This window comes from Somniosus microcephalus, chromosome 1 (assembly GCF_052327205.1).
Source record: "Somniosus microcephalus isolate GS21.2 chromosome 1, FLI_Smic_1.0, whole genome shotgun sequence".
Taxonomy (NCBI): domain Eukaryota; kingdom Metazoa; phylum Chordata; class Chondrichthyes; order Squaliformes; family Somniosidae; genus Somniosus; species Somniosus microcephalus.
Genome location: NC_140987.1, coordinates 379,035,646 through 379,056,017, shown reverse-complemented (window position 1 = coordinate 379,056,017; position 20,372 = coordinate 379,035,646). Strand labels below are relative to the sequence as shown.

The 20,372-nt window shown below is 44.4% G+C and overlaps 1 protein-coding gene across 4 annotated transcripts in view; it reads right to left on the bottom strand.

The window, feature by feature from the left end:
* LOC147125018 (transmembrane protein 33-like) overlaps positions 1–17,152 on the bottom strand; it is a 189,118-nt gene extending 171,966 nt beyond the window's left edge. For 2 of the 4 annotated variants that reach the window (XM_085996087.1, XM_085996098.1), the window contains exons 1-2: positions 16,986–17,151; positions 7,658–7,791 (exon numbers count right to left, since the gene is read on the bottom strand). In XM_085996087.1, the coding sequence (XP_085852213.1) occupies positions 7,658–7,780 (123 nt within the window). In that variant the 5' untranslated portion in view covers positions 7,781–7,791; positions 16,986–17,151. Of the gene's footprint in view, positions 1–7,657; positions 7,792–16,981 lie in introns of all 4 variants that reach the window. The other 2 variants (XM_085996094.1, XM_085996090.1) reach the window with 2 other exon arrangements.
* Between the last annotated feature and the right edge of the window lie 3,220 nt (positions 17,153–20,372).

Sequence of the window (20,372 nt, the reverse complement as noted above, 5' to 3'; positions counted from 1 at the left end):
GGTGCCTCGTGCTGGAATTTTGAAATAGGCTAAACAAACAATTAGGCTAAACAAACAATTAGGCTAAGCTGCGATGACCTCTCGCCACAATAAATGGTCCTAAAGCCAACTAACATTCACTTTGTAGGCTCTTATGAAACATGGCCACTTGGACAAAATTCCTGAGGTTGCACACACACCTGTGAAACTGTACCTCAATCCAAGACAGTACATTCAAGAAAGGAGGAAATGGAGGGCAAAGGAAAAAGAAAAAAGGCAGAGCTCACAACTACTAGAATTCTGCCATGATTCTGTAGGTGGTATTGAGTAAAACCTGGGGCAGATGGGAAGAAAATTCAACACAACAGTCTAAATGCTTCCAGAAGTTCAGTTCTCAATACAGGAAACTTTCTGATATCCGGCACTGACGGGACCGAGCTGGTGCCGTACCATCAAAAGTGCCGGACATACCAGCGTTAATGTTGAAACATACGGAACTGAAAAGCTCCGTGTGAATCAACAAACCCTGTGCAAAAGTGTCAGCTGCAGCTGCAAGCATCTCTAGCTGAAGCTGTTGCTATAGCTACAGACCTTGCAGTGCCTGACTGGGAAAAAAAAAGCAACGAGAACTAAAAAAACTTATAGAAAACGGCTCCTGATTTTTGCCATTAGATCGAGTATTCCGGACATATAACCTCCGGATAAACCAAAGTTTCCTGTAGTACAATACACCCAGGTCTGATCATTAAATTACTTTTTCTTCTATGATTTATGCAAGGTCACCAAGATTTCTTTTGCCCAGCAGTCCACTCATGTCGGCAGTCTTGTTTAAGTCACGTGTTCCCATGGGGCTCCTGATTTTCTCTTGCAATATCAAGACAATGGCTGGGCCACACCTAACTGAAGTTAATTGTGAAGTGTATTACGTTATCCAAAACTATATAGAAATGATAACAGTATAGTAAGTTTCCTCTTTGAGGCATGACAGAGCACTAATTCAGTCACAAGTGCATTAAAAAGTTAACTATCAGGCCCATGGATTGCGAGTGGCATATTATTTGGGAAACCTCTGCTCATTAATTTTTTAAAATTTGTTTTATGGGATGTGGGTGTCGCTGGCAATGCCAGCATTTACTGCCCATCCCTAATTGCCCTCGAGAAGGTGGTGGTGAGCTGCCACCTTGAACCGCTGCAGTCCGTGTGGTGAAGGTACTCCCACAGTGCTGTTAGGGAGGGAGTTCCAGGATTTTGACCCAGCGACGATGAAGGATCGGCGATATACTTCTAAGTCAGGATGGTGTGTGACTTGGAGGGGAACTTGGTGGTGGTGGAGTTCCCATACACCTGCTGCCCTTGTCCTTCTAGGTGGAAAAGGTCGCGGGTTTGGGAGGTGCTGCCGAAGAAGCCTTGGCGAGTTGCTGCACTGCATCTTGTAGATGGTACACACTGCAGCCACGGTACGCCAGTGGTGGAGGGAGTGAATGTTTAAGGTGGTCGATGGGGTGTCAATCAAGCGGCTGTTTTGTCCTGGGTGGTGTCAAGCTTCTTGAGTGTTGTTGGAGCTGCACTCATCCAGGCAAGTGGAGAGTATTCCATCACACTCCTTACTTGTGCCTTGTAGATGGTGGAAAGGCTTTGGGGAGTCAGGAAGTGAGACACTCGCCACAGAATACCTAGCCTCTGACCTGCTCTTGTTACCACAGTATTTATGTGGCTGTTCCAGTTAAGTTTCTGGTCAATGGTGACCCCCAAGATGTTGATGATGGGGGATTTGGCGATGGTAATGCCGTTGAATGTCAAGGGGCGGTGGTTAGGCTCTCGCTTGTTGGAGATAGAATTGCCAGGCAATGACTATGACGCAAATGTTACCTGCCACTTATCAGCCCAAGCCTGAACGTCGTCCAGTTCTTGTTGCATGCGGGCATGGACTGCTTCATTATCCGAGGAGTTGTGAATGGCACGGAACACTGTGCAGTCATCAGCGAACATCCCCATTTCTGACCTTATCTTGGAGGTAAGGTCATTGATGAAGCAGCTGAAGATGGTTGGGCCTAGGTCACTGCCCTGAGGAACTCCTGCAGCGATGTCTTGGGGCTGTGATGATTGACCTTCAACCACCACAACCATCTTCCTTTGTGCTAAGTATCACTCCAGCCAGTGGAGAGCTTTCCCCTCCCAATTCCCATTGACTTCAGTTTTACGAGGGCTCCTTGATGCCACACTCGGGCAAATGCTGCCTTGATGTCAAGGGCAGTCACTCTCACCTCACCTCTGGAATTCAGCTCCTTTGTCCATGTTTGGACCAAGGCTGTAATGAGGTCGGGAGCAAAGTGGTCTTGGCGGAACCCAAACTGGGCATCAGTGAGCAGGTTATTGGTGAACAAGTGTAGGGGGTTTCTCTTGCTTGCTCTGGTCTCCTGCCTGCTCTGGTCTCCTGCCAGGCTTCTTGCAATAATTACCCGTGAGTGGTTCGACCCACTCGCCCCTACGGTCCTAGACCTTGGACTTAGGTGCAGGGAGCTGTAGTGCAGAAAAACTCAATAGACCAGGTCGAATAGCACGAAATGGATGCCTTTATTGAACAGTTTGCAGCATTATAAAATACATGTCATATGCACAGATTAAAGCAACTACAAGCATGCACACATCTATAAACTTAACTCTATAGAAATGGGGAACACGGCACATCGAAAAAAGGGGTAACACATTACAATTACCCTTAACCCCCTCCCCTAGACCTAACTAAGTTTCGATTTGAGGGACTCGGGATCATGCTCACCACTTTACGAATTGCGAAAAAGGCTTTGCAGCCTTTCGACACAGCTTTCCGTCGTCACGTGGGTTTGGAAGCTTCTGGCGCAGCTTGTTTTCCTCTTGGTTCTCCTGCGATGAGCGCTCGCCGATGTGATGTTGACGAACTGGGGTACCGGGCCCTGGGTGTCTTCCTGGGTCGATGATGATCTCCCGATGACTCTTTATACAGTCATCATTGTCCTTCTGAGAACTGGGGTACCTGGGCCCTGAGTATCATCTTCTCCGGCCTGGGTCGTTGATGATCTCCTGACAAAAGTACCCGGGCCTCCCTCATCGTCTTCCCGTCGTGGCCGGGCCTTGCCTGGCCGAGCTGGCTTCCAAGCCGAAATCTTCTCGTCGTCCTCTCGTCGTGGCCGGGCCTTGCCTAGCCGAACACCGAACACGGTCCGAACCGAAGTGCTGCTTGGTTCCGATGGAGTCTGTCCCGAAGCGTACCGATGGAGAACTCACTGATGGACTTTACTTAATCCACAGTTATACCCTTTTGGAACATTCTTATCTCCCGCCAAATCATAGTCCTGTCTTTGTAATAATTTTGGCGGGCAGAACTCTCTGCAGGGGTGTTTTGTCTTCATAACGGGAGTTGGTGATAGCTGAACTGGCCTTCCTGGGCCGATAATGTCTTTGCTTTGTTACCGTAACTTGGTTTGTATATTGATCGGTCTGGAGATTGCCCTGGATGGCTGTTAAACGGCTTCTCTTTGTACAGTGTAATGGGCTTAAGCGTTCGTTCAATTGTCCGCCCATTTCTTGATGGGTCTCATCCTGCCACCCAAATCTGTCCTGTACTTGTAATCTAATCAATGTATACTCAGTTCCATGAGTTTCGGCTTCCCGAAACTGGTTTTCGCGGGCTTTTAATGTCCTCAATCCACAAGCCTGTCTGGCTTGCAGTAACAGAAAATTCAAATGGTCCCAGAAGCTGGTCACGAGGTCTGGCGGCCATTTGGTGTGCCCTTTTATCAAAGGTTTCTCTGTAAAAGCTTCTTTTGGTCAATAAAGCTGTTTTATTAACCCTATTTTCCTACGTGATTATTTAATGAAAATTTCGCGAATCTTACACAAGTGCCGCTTGATACCACTGTCGATGACACCTTCCATCACTTTGCTGATGATTAAGAGTAGACTAATGGAGCGGTAATTGGCCTAATTGGATTCGTCCTGCTTTTTGTAGACAGGACATACCCGGGCAGTTTTCCACATTGTCGGGTAGATGCCAGTGTTGTAGCTGTACTGGAACAGCTTGGCTAGAGGCGTGGCTAGTTCTGGAGCACGATAGCTGGGATGTTGTCGGGGCCCATAGCTTTTGCTGTATCCAGTGCGCTCAGTCATTTCTTGATATCACGTGGAGTGAATCGAATTGGCTGGAGACTGGCTTCTGTGATGGTGGGGACCTCAGGAGGAGGCCGATATGGATCATCCACTCAGCCCTTCTAACTGAAGATGGTTGCAAACGCTTCAGCCTTGTCTACTGCATTCACGTGCTGGGCTCCACCATCATTGAGGATGGGGATATTCATAGAGACTGCTCCTCACGACTGGATGTTGCAGGACTGCAGAGCTTTGATCTGATCCGTTGATTGTGGGATCGCTTAACCCTGTCTATAGCATGCTGCTTCTGCTTTTTAGCATGCATGTAGTCCTGTGTTGCAGCTTCCACAGGTTGGCACCTCATTTTTAGGTACGCCTGGTGCTGTTCCTGGCATGCTCTTCTACACTCTTTATTGAACCAGGGTTGGTCACCTGGCTTGATGGTAATGGTAGAGTGAGGGATATGCCAGGCCATGAGGTTACAGATTGTGGTGGAATACAATTCTGCTGCTGCTGATGGCCCATAGCGCCTCATGGATGCCTAGTTTTGAGCTGCTACATCTGTTCTGAATCTATCCCATTTAGCACGGTGGTAGTGCCACACAACACGATGGAGGGTGCCCTCAGTGTGAAGACAGGACTTCATCTCCACAATGACTGTGCGGTGGTCACTGCTACCAATGCTGTCATGGACAGGTGCATCTGCGACAGGTAGATTAGTGAGGACGAGGTCAAGTAGGTTTTTCCCCTCGTGTTGGTTCTCTCACCACCTGTCGCAGGCCCAGACTGGCAGCTATGTCCTTCAGGCTCAGCCAGCTCGGTCAGTAGTGGTGCTACCGAGCCACTCTTGGTGATGGACATCGAAGTCCCCCACCCAGAGTACATTCGGTGCCCTTGCTACTCTCTGTTCTTCTTCCAAGTGGTGTTCAACATGGAGGAGTACTGAGTGAAGGAGGGCGGTAGGTGGTAATCAGCAGGAGGTTTCCTTGCTCATGCTTGACCTGAAGCCATGAGACTTCATCGGGTCCGGAGTTAATGTAGAGGACTCCCAGGGCCACTCCTTTCCAACTATATACCACTGTGCCACCACCCCCTGGTGGGTCTGTCCTCCCGGTGGGACAGGACATACCCAGGGATGGACATTGGCTGAAAGGTATGATTCTGTGAGTATGATTATCTCAGGCTGTTGCTTGATTAGTCTGTGGGACAGCTCTCCCAATTTTGGCACAAGTCCCCAGATGTTGGCGAGGAGGACTTTGCAGGGTCAACTGGGATGGGTGTGCCACTGCCATGTCCGTAGCCGTTGCGGAGGTCAATGCCAGGTGGTCCGTCCGGTTTTATTCTTATTATTATTGTGTTTCATAGCGGTTTGTTACAAATGAGTGGCTTGCTAGGCCATTTCAGAGGGCGGTTAAGAGTCAACCACATTGCTGTGGGTCTGGAGTCACACATAGGCCAGACCAGGTAAGGACAGCAGATTTCCTTCCCTAAAGGACATTAGTGAACCAAATGGGTTTTTACTACAATCCGATAGTTTCATGATTACCATTACTGATACTAGCTTTTTATTCCAGATTTATTTAATTAACTGAATTTAAATTCCTCACCCACAGGTATAGGGGCAACCAACTACACCTTGCCAGTAGAAGCAAGAGCGTGTTCAACCAAAGAAAACATGAAAAACTGTACGGCCCCAGCACACCAACATGTCTGCTTCACTGGAACATTAACAGCAATACCAACATGGAATGCATATCACGATTCTATTACATGCAATAAACACAGACTTTCACCTCTTGGCACTAGCTGCAAGACTGGTTTCACTGGTGATTACAATGGAGGTAACTCTCATAATGATCTTCAAAATTCTTCTCAACATGGTGTCCTCATAAAACAACAGCTGAGTTTGTGTCTGCTTGCTGTCAACAGTTCCTTCCCTCCAAAAAACGTATTTTGTCGTACTGCACTATTAGTTTCAATTTAAAAGATACATTTAGATCAGCAAACTGCAGGGAAAGCATTTGAATCCCATCAATTCAGTTAAACCAATCAAGCGATTTCAAATTTAGCAACAGGAGAGAATAAACTGTGCGCTGTAAAGGCACAAACTGCAGACCATGCAGTATCTTATACTTAGGTTGGTTCCTAAACCTATTAGGCCTGAATTTGCAGTTGGAGGCTTTTTCGCGAGCGAATGCCTCCAAACCGCAAGAAAAGTACGAACCTACCTGATGGTCCAGGAGGTTCGTAGACTCGCGCTCCTAGGCCTCTATGCGCATGCATGCGTAAAGGCCCCGTATCCCAAGGGCGCATGCAGTTCGCAAGCGCCCCTGGGATCACGTGGGCCAGGCCAACCAATCAAAAATGGGGATCCCCATTATGCTTATGGGGATTCCATTTACGTATGGAATTCCCAGAAGCATGAATAGGAATCCCCTAAAAAAGACAATTACACACCAGTTAAATAAAATTGAATCATTACATGTTCAAAATTAATTAAAATACAATTAAACAGTTATAACAAAAATAAATTTAAACATTTTAAAGGGGCTAAAAATAATCTAATTTTAAAGTTTTTTTATGTTTAAATAATTTCAAAAAATTATTTTAATATTTATTTAAACTCTTACGCTGGTAAAAGAAGGCCCTACGCCAGCTTTTACCAGGCGTAAGAGTTTCACTGGCATTCGCTCGGCAGTACTTGGGCAAATAGCCCAACTATCCGCCCACGAATGTCCATTTCCTGGGGATGCGGAGGATCTGTCAAGCTGAAACTTGACAGGTCGCAAGGTCTGGGTTTTCGCGCATGCGCAGCACATGCAGAAACCCGGAACTTGCGGGGCACTTATGGCCGTGTACTCACCGCAAACGCAGTCATAGTCCCCGGAAAATCCGGGCCATTGTTTGTGCGAGACACACCATGCTACTGCAAATTATCCATTTATTCAATAACTCCTACAAGTCACTGAATTGTTTTTGCATGACACAAGGGCATATCTGGAAATTAATTGTGATAATTTTACTTGATACACAAGCATCGGTATAGAACTCAAAATATCAAATGGGCACAAATAATTATTGTGAACATTCTTTTCTTTACTGCTGTTTGTTTCCTCTTTGAATAGTTTTGTTTAGATCATTTCAAGAATTCCTCAACCACACGGCTTGAGGACACTGAATTATCAGCTGTAGTTAAAATAATGAACAGTGGAACTTCAGCTATAACTGTGCATGATAATAGAGCTTCCAAACACATGTTTAATAATTGAGCCAAGGCAATACCCCCTCCCAAGTCATTCAAGAGTTATTATTTAAATAAAATGAAATAAACAGCAAGACAGAAATAAATTGGAAACTTGGCATAGGAGAAGTCTTTTACAAGTCTGTTGTATACCAACAGTGACAGTTAAGAACTGGAATATGACTGTTTTTGTCCTTCTAAATCTATTGTAGAAATACAGGCTGTTATCACACGTTAACACACAATCCTTACTGATCAGGTCAATCCTTTATGATCTATTGATGTATTATAGCAAAATAGGCAGCTGTTTACCGAGACTGAAAGTGGTGGGCTTGTTTTAGCACCACCATCACCAATGCCAGCACCTTCAGTTGGGTCAGTAGCTTGTGTAGGATTATCATCCTTGGTGGCTTCAGTTGATCCTTGTTCTGCCATCTCAAAGTTCTCTGATTTGAAACAGAAACACAATTTTAACTCTCTAGTTTCAAAAAGCAATTTAAAAAAATATTTTCACTCTTTCAACAAGAACTTGCATTTATTTAGCGCCTTTAACATAGATAAAGGTCTCAAGGAGTTTCACAGAGGCATAATCAGGCAAAAATGGATGCTGAGCCAAAGGAAGAGATATCAAGAAGGATGATCAAAAGCTTGGTCATAGAAGTTGACTTTAAGGAGGGTCTTAAAGGAAGAGAGGAAGAAGAGAGGCAGAGAGAAGTTTAGGCCTAGATGGCTGAAGGTACAGCCTCCACTGGTAGGATGAAGGGAGGGGGTGGAGGTGGGAGATACACAAAAGGCCAAAGGCAGAGGAAGAGCGCGCTTGGGGCATGGGGGAGGGAAAATTACAGGGCTAGAGGGTTACACAGATAGCAAGAAGCAAAGCCATGAAGGGATTTGAACACAATGATGAGAACTTTAAATTGGAGGCATTTGGGGCCCAGGAGCCACTGCAGATCAACAAGAAGAGGTGTGATAGCAGGACGTGGTGCAGGATAGGATATGGGCAGCAGAGTTTAGGATGAATTGAACTTTACAGAGGGTGGAGGATGGAGGCTGGACAGAAGATCATTGGAATAGAGGAACCTGGAGGTGGCAAAGGCATGGGCGAAAGTTTCAGTAGCAGCAGACAATGTTAAGGAAGTGTAAGTTGGCAATCTTCTAAGCTCAGGGCAGAGTCAAATTGGATGCTGAGCTTATGAACAGTCTGGCATAGCCTTAGATAATGGCCGGGGAGTGGGGTGGAATTGGTGGCAAGGGTACAGAGTTTTAAAAAGGGGCGATGATAATGGCCAGTTAAAAACTCCGTACCCTTGCCACCAATTCCACCCCACTCCCAATAACGGCTTCAGTCTTCCCAATGTTTAACTGGAGGAAATTGCGGCTCAATCAAGACTGAATATCGGACAAGCAGTCGGACTGCAGAGGTAGTAGAGGTTGAATGACGTTGTGGAAAAGTAGAGCTGGATGTCGTCAGTGTACATGTGAAACCTGACCTTAAATCTGTGGATGATGTCGCCAAAGGGCAGAATGTAGACGAGGTAAAAGAAGGGGCCAAGGATAGATCCTTGGGAGACTCCAGAGGCAACGATGTGGGGAAGGGAACAGATGCCATTGCTAGAGATATGCTGGCTATGATTGAATAGGCAAGAATGCAACCGACGAGGGCTGTCTCATTGAGATGAAGAATGAAGGAAAGGCATTGGAGGAGAATGGTGTGGTTAACCGTGTCAAATGCTGCAGAGAGGTCGAGGATTGTGATTTCAGTTAGGGCCATTTCGGTGATGTGTATCATCTTCCCTTTGCAGCATTCAACTTGAATATTGCGGGGGGTTTTCAACTGTAATATTAAAAACTCTAAAATGCAAACTTTATGCTGCACTACATCAAGAATATTTTAGGCTAGATAGATGTAACATCCCTCCAAAGTTTTCTATGGTATTCTGTTGTAAATATGAATTACAAATAATGACATACTTCTTTTCTAGTATTTATATATCCAAAGATGTGACAGGATGGCTTGAAAGTATTAAGTTTGTACTATTCGAAGTAACAAATCCTATACAATATTATTACTTAAGTTAGAGAAGTCAAACAGATGCAAAGTTATGCCTTTTCTATGCAACAGCTTTCTATAACAAAATTTGCAATCATTGATCTAACTGCACATATTTTACAATCCTGTATCTATAATGTTTTCAATTAAATTGCCCCTTTCCACATCAAAATGTCTCAAAGCACAGTATAATACTTCTGGAGAGCAGTGACTGTTAAATAGGCAAATATAGTAGCCACCTGAGCCAACAATATCCCATAAAAAGCATTGAATGAGTGAAGCTGTTTGCCATCACATCATAAGAACTCCTTGCTCCTCTTTAAAGAGCACCAGAAGATCTTTAATATCCACCTGAATAAGCAGACAGGAGCCGCAATTTAATGTCTTCTCCAGAAATAACACATCCAGCAATACACTTCTCCGTCACTACTCCACTGAAGTAATAGCCAAAATGCACATTTAAGTCCTGATCTGATACTCACACCCACAACCTTCTCATCCAGAGATGGCTCTCCTACCAGCTGACTGTTTGCTACAGTGCTGAAGTCGGCATCAAAAAGCAGTCATTCCTTAAAAATAGTGGCCCAGAAATTCGGGTCCCAACGCGTGAGTACGCACTGGGTACTCACGCGTAGGCCCAACGAAAGTGCCGGTTTCGTGCATGCACTGCGCATGCGCGGGAAACCGGAACTTCCGTTCCCCTGAAAGAAGGGGTTGACAGGTGGAACGCGTGCGCCGGAGAGGCAGCGCGTGCGCATCGACTTACGTTTTTTTTGCACGTTTCTCCGGGAGGGTAAGTCTCCAGCCGTTACAATTTTAAAAAGCAGGCGCAAGGCCTGCTTTTAACAAGGTAAGTGGTGAATTAATTAAAATTAAAACATTTTTTCCACAGGTTTATTATTTTTAAATACTTTAAAGAAAGGTAAGTTTATTTTTAGCCCTGTTAGAAAATGTAATTAATTTTTTCAAAAATTTAAATTATTGTTTAAAATAGTTATTTCATGAAATTTATAGTTATTTTAAAAATTTGATTAAAAAAAAAATTATTTGAAGTTTTAGTGGTGTTTTGGGGCTTATAGTATTTATAGGTTTGACAGCTCTTCCTGTCAAACTTATGGATGAAGCATTTCCTGCTACCATTGGCTCTCCATGGCCCACGTGATCCCAGGGGACGCATCGAACTAACTGCGCCCCTCGGATACACAAGCACTGCGCGCCGGCAGTTGGAGGCGGCCCAGGATCGGAATCCCACGCGGGCCCACAGCTCAACGGCTGGCATGCTAGGTAAGTGCAGGTCGGGGGCTTGCACGCGCGGGAAGCCCCCGACCCGAATTTCTGGGCCATTGAATCCTTGCTTACAATTTAGTATGTGGTTAAAATGTCATATTCTGTGGATGAAGAAAATGCATGTACATCCTAACATTTTCCCAGATATCAATCCAGGACATCACCTAACGTTACGTAGTATTATAATTGATAAGGAAAGAGAAAAAGAATGAGAGTAAATTAGCAAGAGACATAAAAACAGATTGTAAACATTTCTATAGGTATGTAAATAGGAAGAGATTAGTGAAAGTAAACGTGGGCCCATTAGAGGCAGAGACAGGAGAAATTATAATGGGCAATAAGGAAATGGCAGAGGCATTAAACAAATACTTTGTATCTGTCTTCACGGTGGAAGACACAAAAAACATTCTGGAAATAATGGGGAACCAAGGGTCTAGAGAGAATGAGGAACTTAAAGAAATCAGTATAAGTAAAGACATAGTACTGGAGAAATTAATGGGACTAAGTGGCGACAAATCCCCTGGACCTGACAACCTGCATCCTAGGGTTTTAAAAAAGGTAGCTGCAGAGATAGTGGATGCACTGATATTAATCTTCCAGAATTCCCTGGATTCTAGAACAGTCCCCAAGGATTGGAAGGTAGCAAACATAACCCCACTATTTAAGAAAGGAGGAAGAGAAAAAGCAGGGAACTATAGGGCAGTTAGACTGACATCTGTAGTAGGCAAAATGCTAGAATCTATTATTAGGGACGTGTTAACAGGGCACTTAGAAAATTGTAAAATGATTAGGCAGGGTCAACATGGTTTTATGAAAGGGAAATCGTGTTTGACAAATCTATGAGCGTTTTTTGAAGATGTAACTAGTGGGATGGATAAGGGGGGAACCAGTGGATATAGTGTATTTGGATTTTCAAAAAGCATTCAATAAGGTGCCACACAAGAGGTTATTATACAAAATTAGGGCTCATGGGATTGGGGGGAATATACAGGAAACTCTCTTTTTACCGGCACCTAAATAACCGGAAATCTCTCTTAACCAGCAAAATTCAGGAGTAGGTTCAGGTAAGTTTTACTTCATATTAGTGGTCATGTAACCGGGGTTCCTGGATCTGTGGCCGTGTAACCGGGGTTCCTGCACCTGTTGCCATGCAACAGGGACGCCTGGATCTGTGGCCGTGTAACTGGGGTTCCTGCACCTGTTGCCATGCAATAGGGGCGCCTGGATCTGTGGCCGTGTACGGGGCTCTCGTACCTTAGTAAGTATACCTCTCTGTAATCCGGACTTTTTGATCAACCGGCATCACGCCGGTCCCGGATAAAAAATAGTTTCCTGTACTAGCATTGATTGAGGATTGGTTAATGGACAGAAAACAGAGAGTAGGAATAAATGGGACTTTTTCAGCTTGGCAGGCTGTAACTAGTGAGGTACCACAAGGATCAGTGCTTGGGCCTCAGCTATTTACAATCTATATTAATGCCTTAGATGAAAGAGTGTAACACAGCCAAGTTTGCTGATGATACAAAGTTAGGTGGGAAAGTAAGCTGTGAGGAGGATGCAAAGAGGCTGCAGAGAGATATAGACAGGTTGACTGAGTGGGCAAGAACATGGCAAATGGAATACAATGTGGGGAAGTGTGAAGTTATTCACTTTGGTAGGAAAAACAAAAAAGCAGAATATTTTTTGAATGGTGAGACTGGGAAATGTTTGCATTCAGAGAGACCTGGGTGTCCTTGTACATGAACCACAGAAAGTTAACATGCAGGTACAGCAAGCAATTAAGAAAGCAAATGGTATGTTAGATTTTGGTACAATGGGGTTAGAGTATAAGAGTAAAGAAGTTGTACTACAAGTATACAAGGCATTGGTGAGGTCACACCTGCAGTACTGTGTACAGTTCTGGTCTCCTTACCTAAGGAAAGACATACTTGCCTTAGAGGGAGTGCAACAAAGGTTCACTAGACTGGTTCCTGGGATGAGGGGATTGCCCTATGAGGAGAGATTGAGTAGACTAGGCCTATATTCCCTAGAGTTTAGAAGAATGAGAGGTGATCTAATTGAAACATAAAATTCTTAAGGGGCTTGACAGGGTAGATGCTGAAAAAATGTTTCCCCTGGCTGGGGAATCTAGAACACAGGGTCACAGTCTCAAAATAAGGGGTCGGTCATTTAGGACTGAGATGAGGAGAAATCTCTTCAATCAGAGGGTGGTGAATCTTTGGAATTCTCTACCTCAGAGAGCTGAGGATGCTCAGTCGTTGAGTATATTCAAGACAGAGGTCGGTAAATTTTTTGGGCGCTAAGGGAAATGGGGATAGTGCGGGAAGGTGGAGTTGACGTAGAAGATCAGCCATGGTCTTGTTGAATGGCGGAGGCTCAAAGGGCGAAATGGTCTACTTAAGCTCCTAGTTCTTATGTCATAGGATTTACAGCACAGAAAAAGTCCATTCGGCCCAACAGGTCTTGCCGGTGTTTATGCTCCACACGAGCCTCCTCCTACTTTACTTCATCTAACCCGATCAGCATAACCTTCTATTCCTTTCTCCCTCATGTACTTATCCAGCTTCCCCTTAAATGCATTGATGCTATTCGTCTCAGCTATTCCTTGTGGTAGCAAGTTCCACATTCTAGTCACTCTGAGTAAAGAAGTTTCTCCTGAATTTCTTACTGAATTTATTAGTGACTATCTTACATTTATGGCCCCTAGTTTTGGTCTCCCCACAAGTGGAAACATCTTCTCCACATCTACTCTATCAAACCCCTTCATAATTTTAAAGACCTCCATCAGGTCACCTCTCAGCCTCCTCTTGTCTAGGGAAAAGAGCCCCAGCCTGTTCACCTTTCCTGGTAGTTCTAGCCACTCAGTTCTGCTGCCATCCATGTAAATCTTTTTGCACCTTCTCCAGTGCCTCGATGTCCTTTTTGTAATATGGAGACCAGAACAGAGCACAGTACTCCAAGTGTGGTCTAACCAAGGTTCCATATAAGTTTAACGTAACTTCTCTGATTTTGAATTCTATCCCTCTAGAAATGAACCCTCATGCTCCAATGCTCTTTGCTGCTTTCTTTTCTCCTCTCATCGCATCTCCAAATCGCTTGACAGGGGCTACTTATGTGTAGTTCTAAGTTACCATTTCTTGGTCTTCACCAAAACTATATCCATGGCCATCCAATTAACTCTAACCACTCTATTCCCAATATAGATTTGAGCACACAATTTTGACTGATAATTCAGTACAGTACTGAGGGACTGCTGCACTGTCAAAGATGTCATCTTCTAAGTGAGACATTAAACCTAGACCTCGTCTGCTTCGTCAGGTGGACAGAGAAAAGTCCCATGCTGAGGCAGCAATGTTGGGCTGGACAGCAGAATTCCCAGCTATTCTTTGGCTCATAACATTGTGCTTGAAATGATGAAAGACTTGAACAAATTGGATCCAAGTAAACATTTCTCCACATACAGAATTTAAGCACAAGCAGTCATATTTATAAATTAAGGATAATAAAAAAAAAAATAGGAAGTGCAGGAGGAACTCTTTTCTTATTAAAAAGGGTAGTAGTTATGTGGAACAAATTACCAGTAAAAGAAACCTTAAGGGGTTTCAAGAAGAAGTTAGGCAGGTTCCTGTTAACAAATGGGATTCAATGTTATTAGAAATGCTGCAGATAGGTGTGCTGGATGGACCAAAGGTCTTCTCCTGCTTGAAACTGTAATGGATTAAGAGAACATCAGATGTTCCTCCCTCAGCCACCACCACCAAAAAACCTTATCTGGTCATTTGTACATTCATTTGCTGTTTGTGGGGCCTTGCTGTGTGCAGATTAACTTCTGCATTTGCCTACATGACAATAGTGACTGCATTTCAAAAATAATCTATTAGCTGTAAAGTGCTTTGGGATGACCCAAGGATGTAATCAGGTGCTAGCTAACCGTAAATTTAATCTTTCTTACCGGTGCTGCAATTGATTGTTCATCCTTTGCCTTTTTCTTATTAACTCAGATTTTCCCTGGCCACTGTCCATTCTATTCCTTCTTTATATCAATAGACTCCTTCATTCACCATCAAACCCTTTCACTCTCGACGATGATGCCACTCAACATTTACCTTCAGATCATGTGCCCTCAGAGCACACTACCTGCATTCCGCTCAGTAGATTACTCAACGCACTAGGGTACAACTTGCTGCTTGGGCATAAAACTGGCACTGTGGAAATGAAAAATCGTGCAGTTTGTATAATGGGTGGCAAATCCACAATGTCAGTTTTACGCCCAAGCAGCAAGTTGACAATCTACCCCACTATCTCCTTTATGTCCTTTGATGGGGAAATAAAAATTTAGTTTCTTTCAGTTCTTCAAAGACATTTTTTTTGGTATTTTTCCAATCCTAACCAACGTTACCACCCCGTATCTCACATAGATGAAGAATAACTGAGGATGAAATTAGCAACATTCCTGAGCCTACTATCTCCTCAGACCTCCAATTATCATAGAATCATAGAATGGGCTCCTTCTGTGCTGTAACCATTCAGCTTGTCAAGCCTGTGCTGGCTCTCTGCAAGAGCACTTCTGCTAGTCCCACTGCCCCGCCCTTTCCCCGTAACCCTGCAATTTTTTTTTCCTTCAAGTACTTATCCAATTCCCTTTTGAAAGCCACGATTGAGTCTGTCTCCACCACCCTCTCAAGCAGTGCATTCCAGATCATAACCATTCGCTGCATAAAAATGTTTTTCCTCACGTCGCCTTTGGTTCTTTTGCCAATCACTTTGAATCTGTATCCTCTGGTTCTTGACCCTTCCGCCAATGGGAACAGTTTCTCTATCTAGTCTGTCTAGACCCCTCATGATTTTGAGCACCTCTATCAAATCTCCTCTCAACCTTCTCTGCTCTAAGAATAACCCCAGCTTCTCTGCTCTATCCACGCAACTGAAGTCCCTCATCCCTTGAATCATTCTTGTAAACCTTTTCTGCACCCTCACTATTACTAAAGATGTCTCCAAAAGGGTGTTTCGTCTTTGAGCCCAAATGCTTGTATCCCTCGCAACAATCTCTAATGCTCTATAAAGCTCAATTCTGTCAAAAACTTCAATTCTGCACACATAACTTGTAGTTATAAGGAAAATCCTTTTGTTTGATAGGTGATCCCTCTTTCACCCACTCCTTATTTCAACCCTTCTCTATATTATTATTACTACTACTACTTTGGTCAATGCTCTGCTGAACTTTTCTCTCTCGTTCATTCTAAGTTCCAAATATACCATCCTTCCCGTTCATCAACAACATCAATGCTCACTGGACAGCTTTTTGCTCTTAACCATTCTTTCCCAGGGCTTTAATACAGTGGAACTCCCTCCCTCCACTTAAGGGATACACACAAAAAGAGAACATAATACATCCATATATAATTTAAAAGTACTGTTAGCAGTTGGAGATATAAATTGTTCCTCCAGGTTGAATCTACACAACAGCCTCTGGAAGCTACTGTCCAGAGACACCACACAGTCCTTTGAGGTATGGATTAAATGGAATCCAGTAATTTGAGTTAAGTGTCCCGCAGTAGCAAAAATCCTATATTATCAGCAGAAGTAAACATTTATCTACTTGGTGACATGAAATGCTGTCAATTTGATAAGACCAAGGTACCATTCTTGAAAAAACTATCATAACATTCCTCCAAGAGTGAAACTCATTTGACATGGTAAGTACAAAGTACTTTATTCCATTTTCTTCCAGAAAGTGACATCCTTCGAAATGCAACTTATCACTGGGCTTTTCCCCCTGCAATCTTACACCTCTGCTTTGCTTCACCATGAATGTGAAATGCCATTTGTTCATTACTAAAGATTTAATTAGCTGCAAAGTCAACACACAATGAACCGGCATTGACCATTCATCATGTTACTAGACCTATATTTTAAAAGACTTCTACATCAATAAAGAATCCAAAAATTGCGGTTCAGCTCTAGCACAGGGTATTAAAGGACGCGCAGGCAATAAACAAATAACACCAAGGCAAACTCATTTAAAAAGCTCCTCTGACTGGTGGATGGGAGCATCACGTGCAATGTCCCTGTAGCTGAAGAGCTTTTCCCATTGCTCGCACTCAGCCCGGGTTGCTAGGCCAACGAGGAGCAAGCCCACCGCCGCCCTGGGCGAGTGAAGCGCGGTCGCCTCTAGGCGGACGGTGCCCGTCGGCCCTCGGGTGGAGTTGGGTTAAGTTTGCGGAGAAGCGGCCTCCGAAAAAGTCAGTGTCTCCCGCTCCACCGACAGGAGGAAAAGCCGCAGCCTGGAGTGGCCGTACCTACCGCCAGCCCCCCGCGGCCGCTCGTTGATACCCGGCTCTCACTGGAGAGCGCTGCTCCGAGGCTTGGTGGCGGTCAACCGATCGCAAGTCAAAGTCCGGTGATTGACAGGCCCATTGCCCACACACAAGGCCGGCAGCCGGCGCGCCTTTCGGCAGTTGACCAATCAGCGACCCATGTGGGACAGGTCCCAGCTAACAGGTTAGGTTGTCATCCAGCAGGGCGAAACGCTGGAGAAATACGCATGCGCGAACGCTGTGCTCAGTGCATCCTGGGAGTTGTAGTGCATCCAGTTGCAGGACAGTTTGTCCCTCAGCTAGAACGATGCAGAGGGCAAAGGAACTTCCCTGAGCAAATATTTTACCTCCGTAGGTTGAAATAGAATGCACAGCAGGAGCAAGTCATAAAGTAGCAGACGCTTTTTGTGCTGCAATTTTCCTCTTTTTAATTTATACTAGTGTGACAAACTGGATGCATTGGTTTGGGTATTGCCCAAAACTTTAAAAGCAATAGCAAATCACTTTTTCAAAAATGGAATTCTTGTCTTTGCGAGGTTGCAAAATGACAGCTAGCGCCATCCCTGCTGTGGGAATAAAGGTTCAATTTCTTGATCAAATGTTAATTTTAGTTAAAGGTGGTTTTAAGTAGACCTGAATTGAAAATTCAAATTCCAGTGGTTTAATGGAGAGTTGAATGCCCAAACTCATGATTTATATTTTTGACCCTCATCACACCCCGTATGGCCAGGTTTATGCGTTTGTGTTTAAAGGTAAGTATCAATTATACTATTCAGTCGACCAGCTTTGTCTGACGTGCTTAATTTCAAAGACAGTGCATTTTCTTCATAGGAATTATTAGTAACATTTTGTGCATTGGGCAGTTTGATCATCTTACAATAGTGCAGAGGGATATACTAAACTCTGTAGACTAGTATTTTAAAGAATCATAAATAATTTTAATATAGAAGGAAGCCATTTAAACAGAGCTATCCAATCCTATTTGCCGTGTATTGATTGTGAGTTTGACACCAGTCAATACGGTAATGTAATGTGCATTGCATTATGGGAATTACCCGGGAAAACGGCAGTCAGCTATTTTAGGCAATAAAGTGAACATCGCAGTTATAAGCCTGTCTGCCTGACTTTCGACGTATCTACATGCTTGATTGAATGCATTAAAGCATAGATACAACATTGGCGACGAGGAAAACGAACGGAATCATTTTAGATAGGTAGTTGCCCAAGTTTTAGTTAGCTAGGATGGAGAAGACCGGCATTCAAAATTTTGCATGCCATGTTTGGTCCAAGATGGACGAGGTGGTTAACGTCTTTTGAGCTTTATGCCGACGGCAAAGGACTCATTATCGACGATACCTCTACAGGTGCCACAAAGCAGAGGAGAAGAGCTCTACTTCTACACCTAGCAGGACCAGATGTCCAGGATATCTTTTCGATTCTACTGGACACAGGAGCGCCAGCAGACTACACGGCGGCGGTTAGTGCTTTGAATCACTACTTCGTGCCCCAGGTCAACGCAGCATTTGCTAGACAGACTTTTCGTAAGTTGTCCCCGAAGACAGGTGAGACTGTGCAACAATTTGCTACTCGCGGCAGGCTGCTAAAGACTGTGCTTTTGGGGGGATGCGGATAATCAAATAAGAGACGCTATCCTGAGTAGGTGCACGTCAGCCTATGTGCGGAGGAAATTGCTAGAGGAAGGGCAAGGTCTAACGCTCGCCCGCACGTTACAATTGGCCTCACAATGTGAAAACGTCGAGGAGCAGATGTCAGCCATGTCATGTACAGAGAAGGCGGAGGCAGATACTATTCGTCGTGTTACACAGAAAAGAGGGTATTATGCGAAAAGCTCGACAGAGAAACCAAAGGGAAATGGCGATAGGAACGAAAGGAAATGTTACAGATGTGGACACATGGACCACATGGGCAGAGACCCGAAATGCCCAGCACGCGGACAACCATGTCATAAGTGCAAGGGAAAGGATCATTTCTCCAAAGTATGCAGCACAAAGGGTACAAAGAAACAGTGTGAACAATATAGAGGAACAAAATGACTTTGCATTTGCTGTTACTGGAAATAACGTGACAGAGAGACTTACCTTTTGTGTGGGGGGAGTAAACCTGAGAATGTTAATTGATTTGGGTGCAACTGGTAATGTGATAGATGAGAATACATGGGAAGGATTAAAGTCAGAACACATTAAGTGTCAGTCACATGTCCCTAAGACAGAGAGAAAGTTATTATCTTATGCTTCTAGCCGACCACTGTCAGTTAAAGGAGTATTCACATGTGGGATTACAATAGGTAAGAGAACTGAACAGGCGGAGTTCATTGTGGTTAAAGGCCATGGAGAGCTGTTGCTAGGAAGGGAGACAGCCATGAAACTGGGAGTTTTAAAAATAGGCGCAGATGTCTCAGCTGTGGTAGATGTAAGACAGCTACTAGAACAGCGGTATCCAAAGGTGTTCCAGGGAGTAGGAAGGCTGAACACAAAACAGATCAGTTTGTATATCGACCCACAAGTGAAGCCTGTGGCCCAGCCATTCAGGCGTATACCATTCAACTTCAGGGGGGCAGTAGAGGCCAAAATAAAACAATTGAGGGACATGGACATTATCGAACCTGTAACTGGTCCCACCCCATGGGTAAATCCTGTGGTTATTGTACCAAAAGCGGATAAGGATGTAAGGCTATGCCTAGACATGAGACGAGCAAACCAGGCAATAGTGAGGGAATGATATCCAATCCCCACCGTTGATGAGATACTCCAAGGTATGAATGGCTCGACGGTGTTTAGTAAGCTAGACCTGAAATGGGGTTATCACCAGCTAGAACTGACCCCTGAGTCATGAGAAATCACAACATTTGCAGTACGTAACGGAGTATACAGGTATAAGAGGCTGATATTCGGTGTACCTTCAGCTAGTGAGCAATATCAGCATGAGATAGCTAATGCCTTAGCTGGAATAGAGGGTGTTGAAAACATCTCAGATGACATTATCGTGCATGCACACGACCAGGAGACGCCTGCACGCTGTCATGACCAGACTAATGGAAAGTGGACTGACACTAAACTCAGAGAAGTGCAAATTCAACATGGACCGATTGATTTTCATGGGAATCCTGTTGTCTGAAAAGGGCATCGGACCAACAGCAGAGAGAGTGCGAGCGGTGGCAGAAGCTCGGGAACCAGAGAATGCGACAGAGGTGAGAAGTTTCTTGGGACTCGTTGGGTACAGTAGCAGATTCATCCCGCAGTTTGCAATGCTATCAGAGCCACTGCGATGCCTGACGAGAAAAGACACACCATTTAAATTTGGATCACAGCAGAGACAGTCATTCAGTGCACTCAAGGAAGAGTTGGCTAGAGCC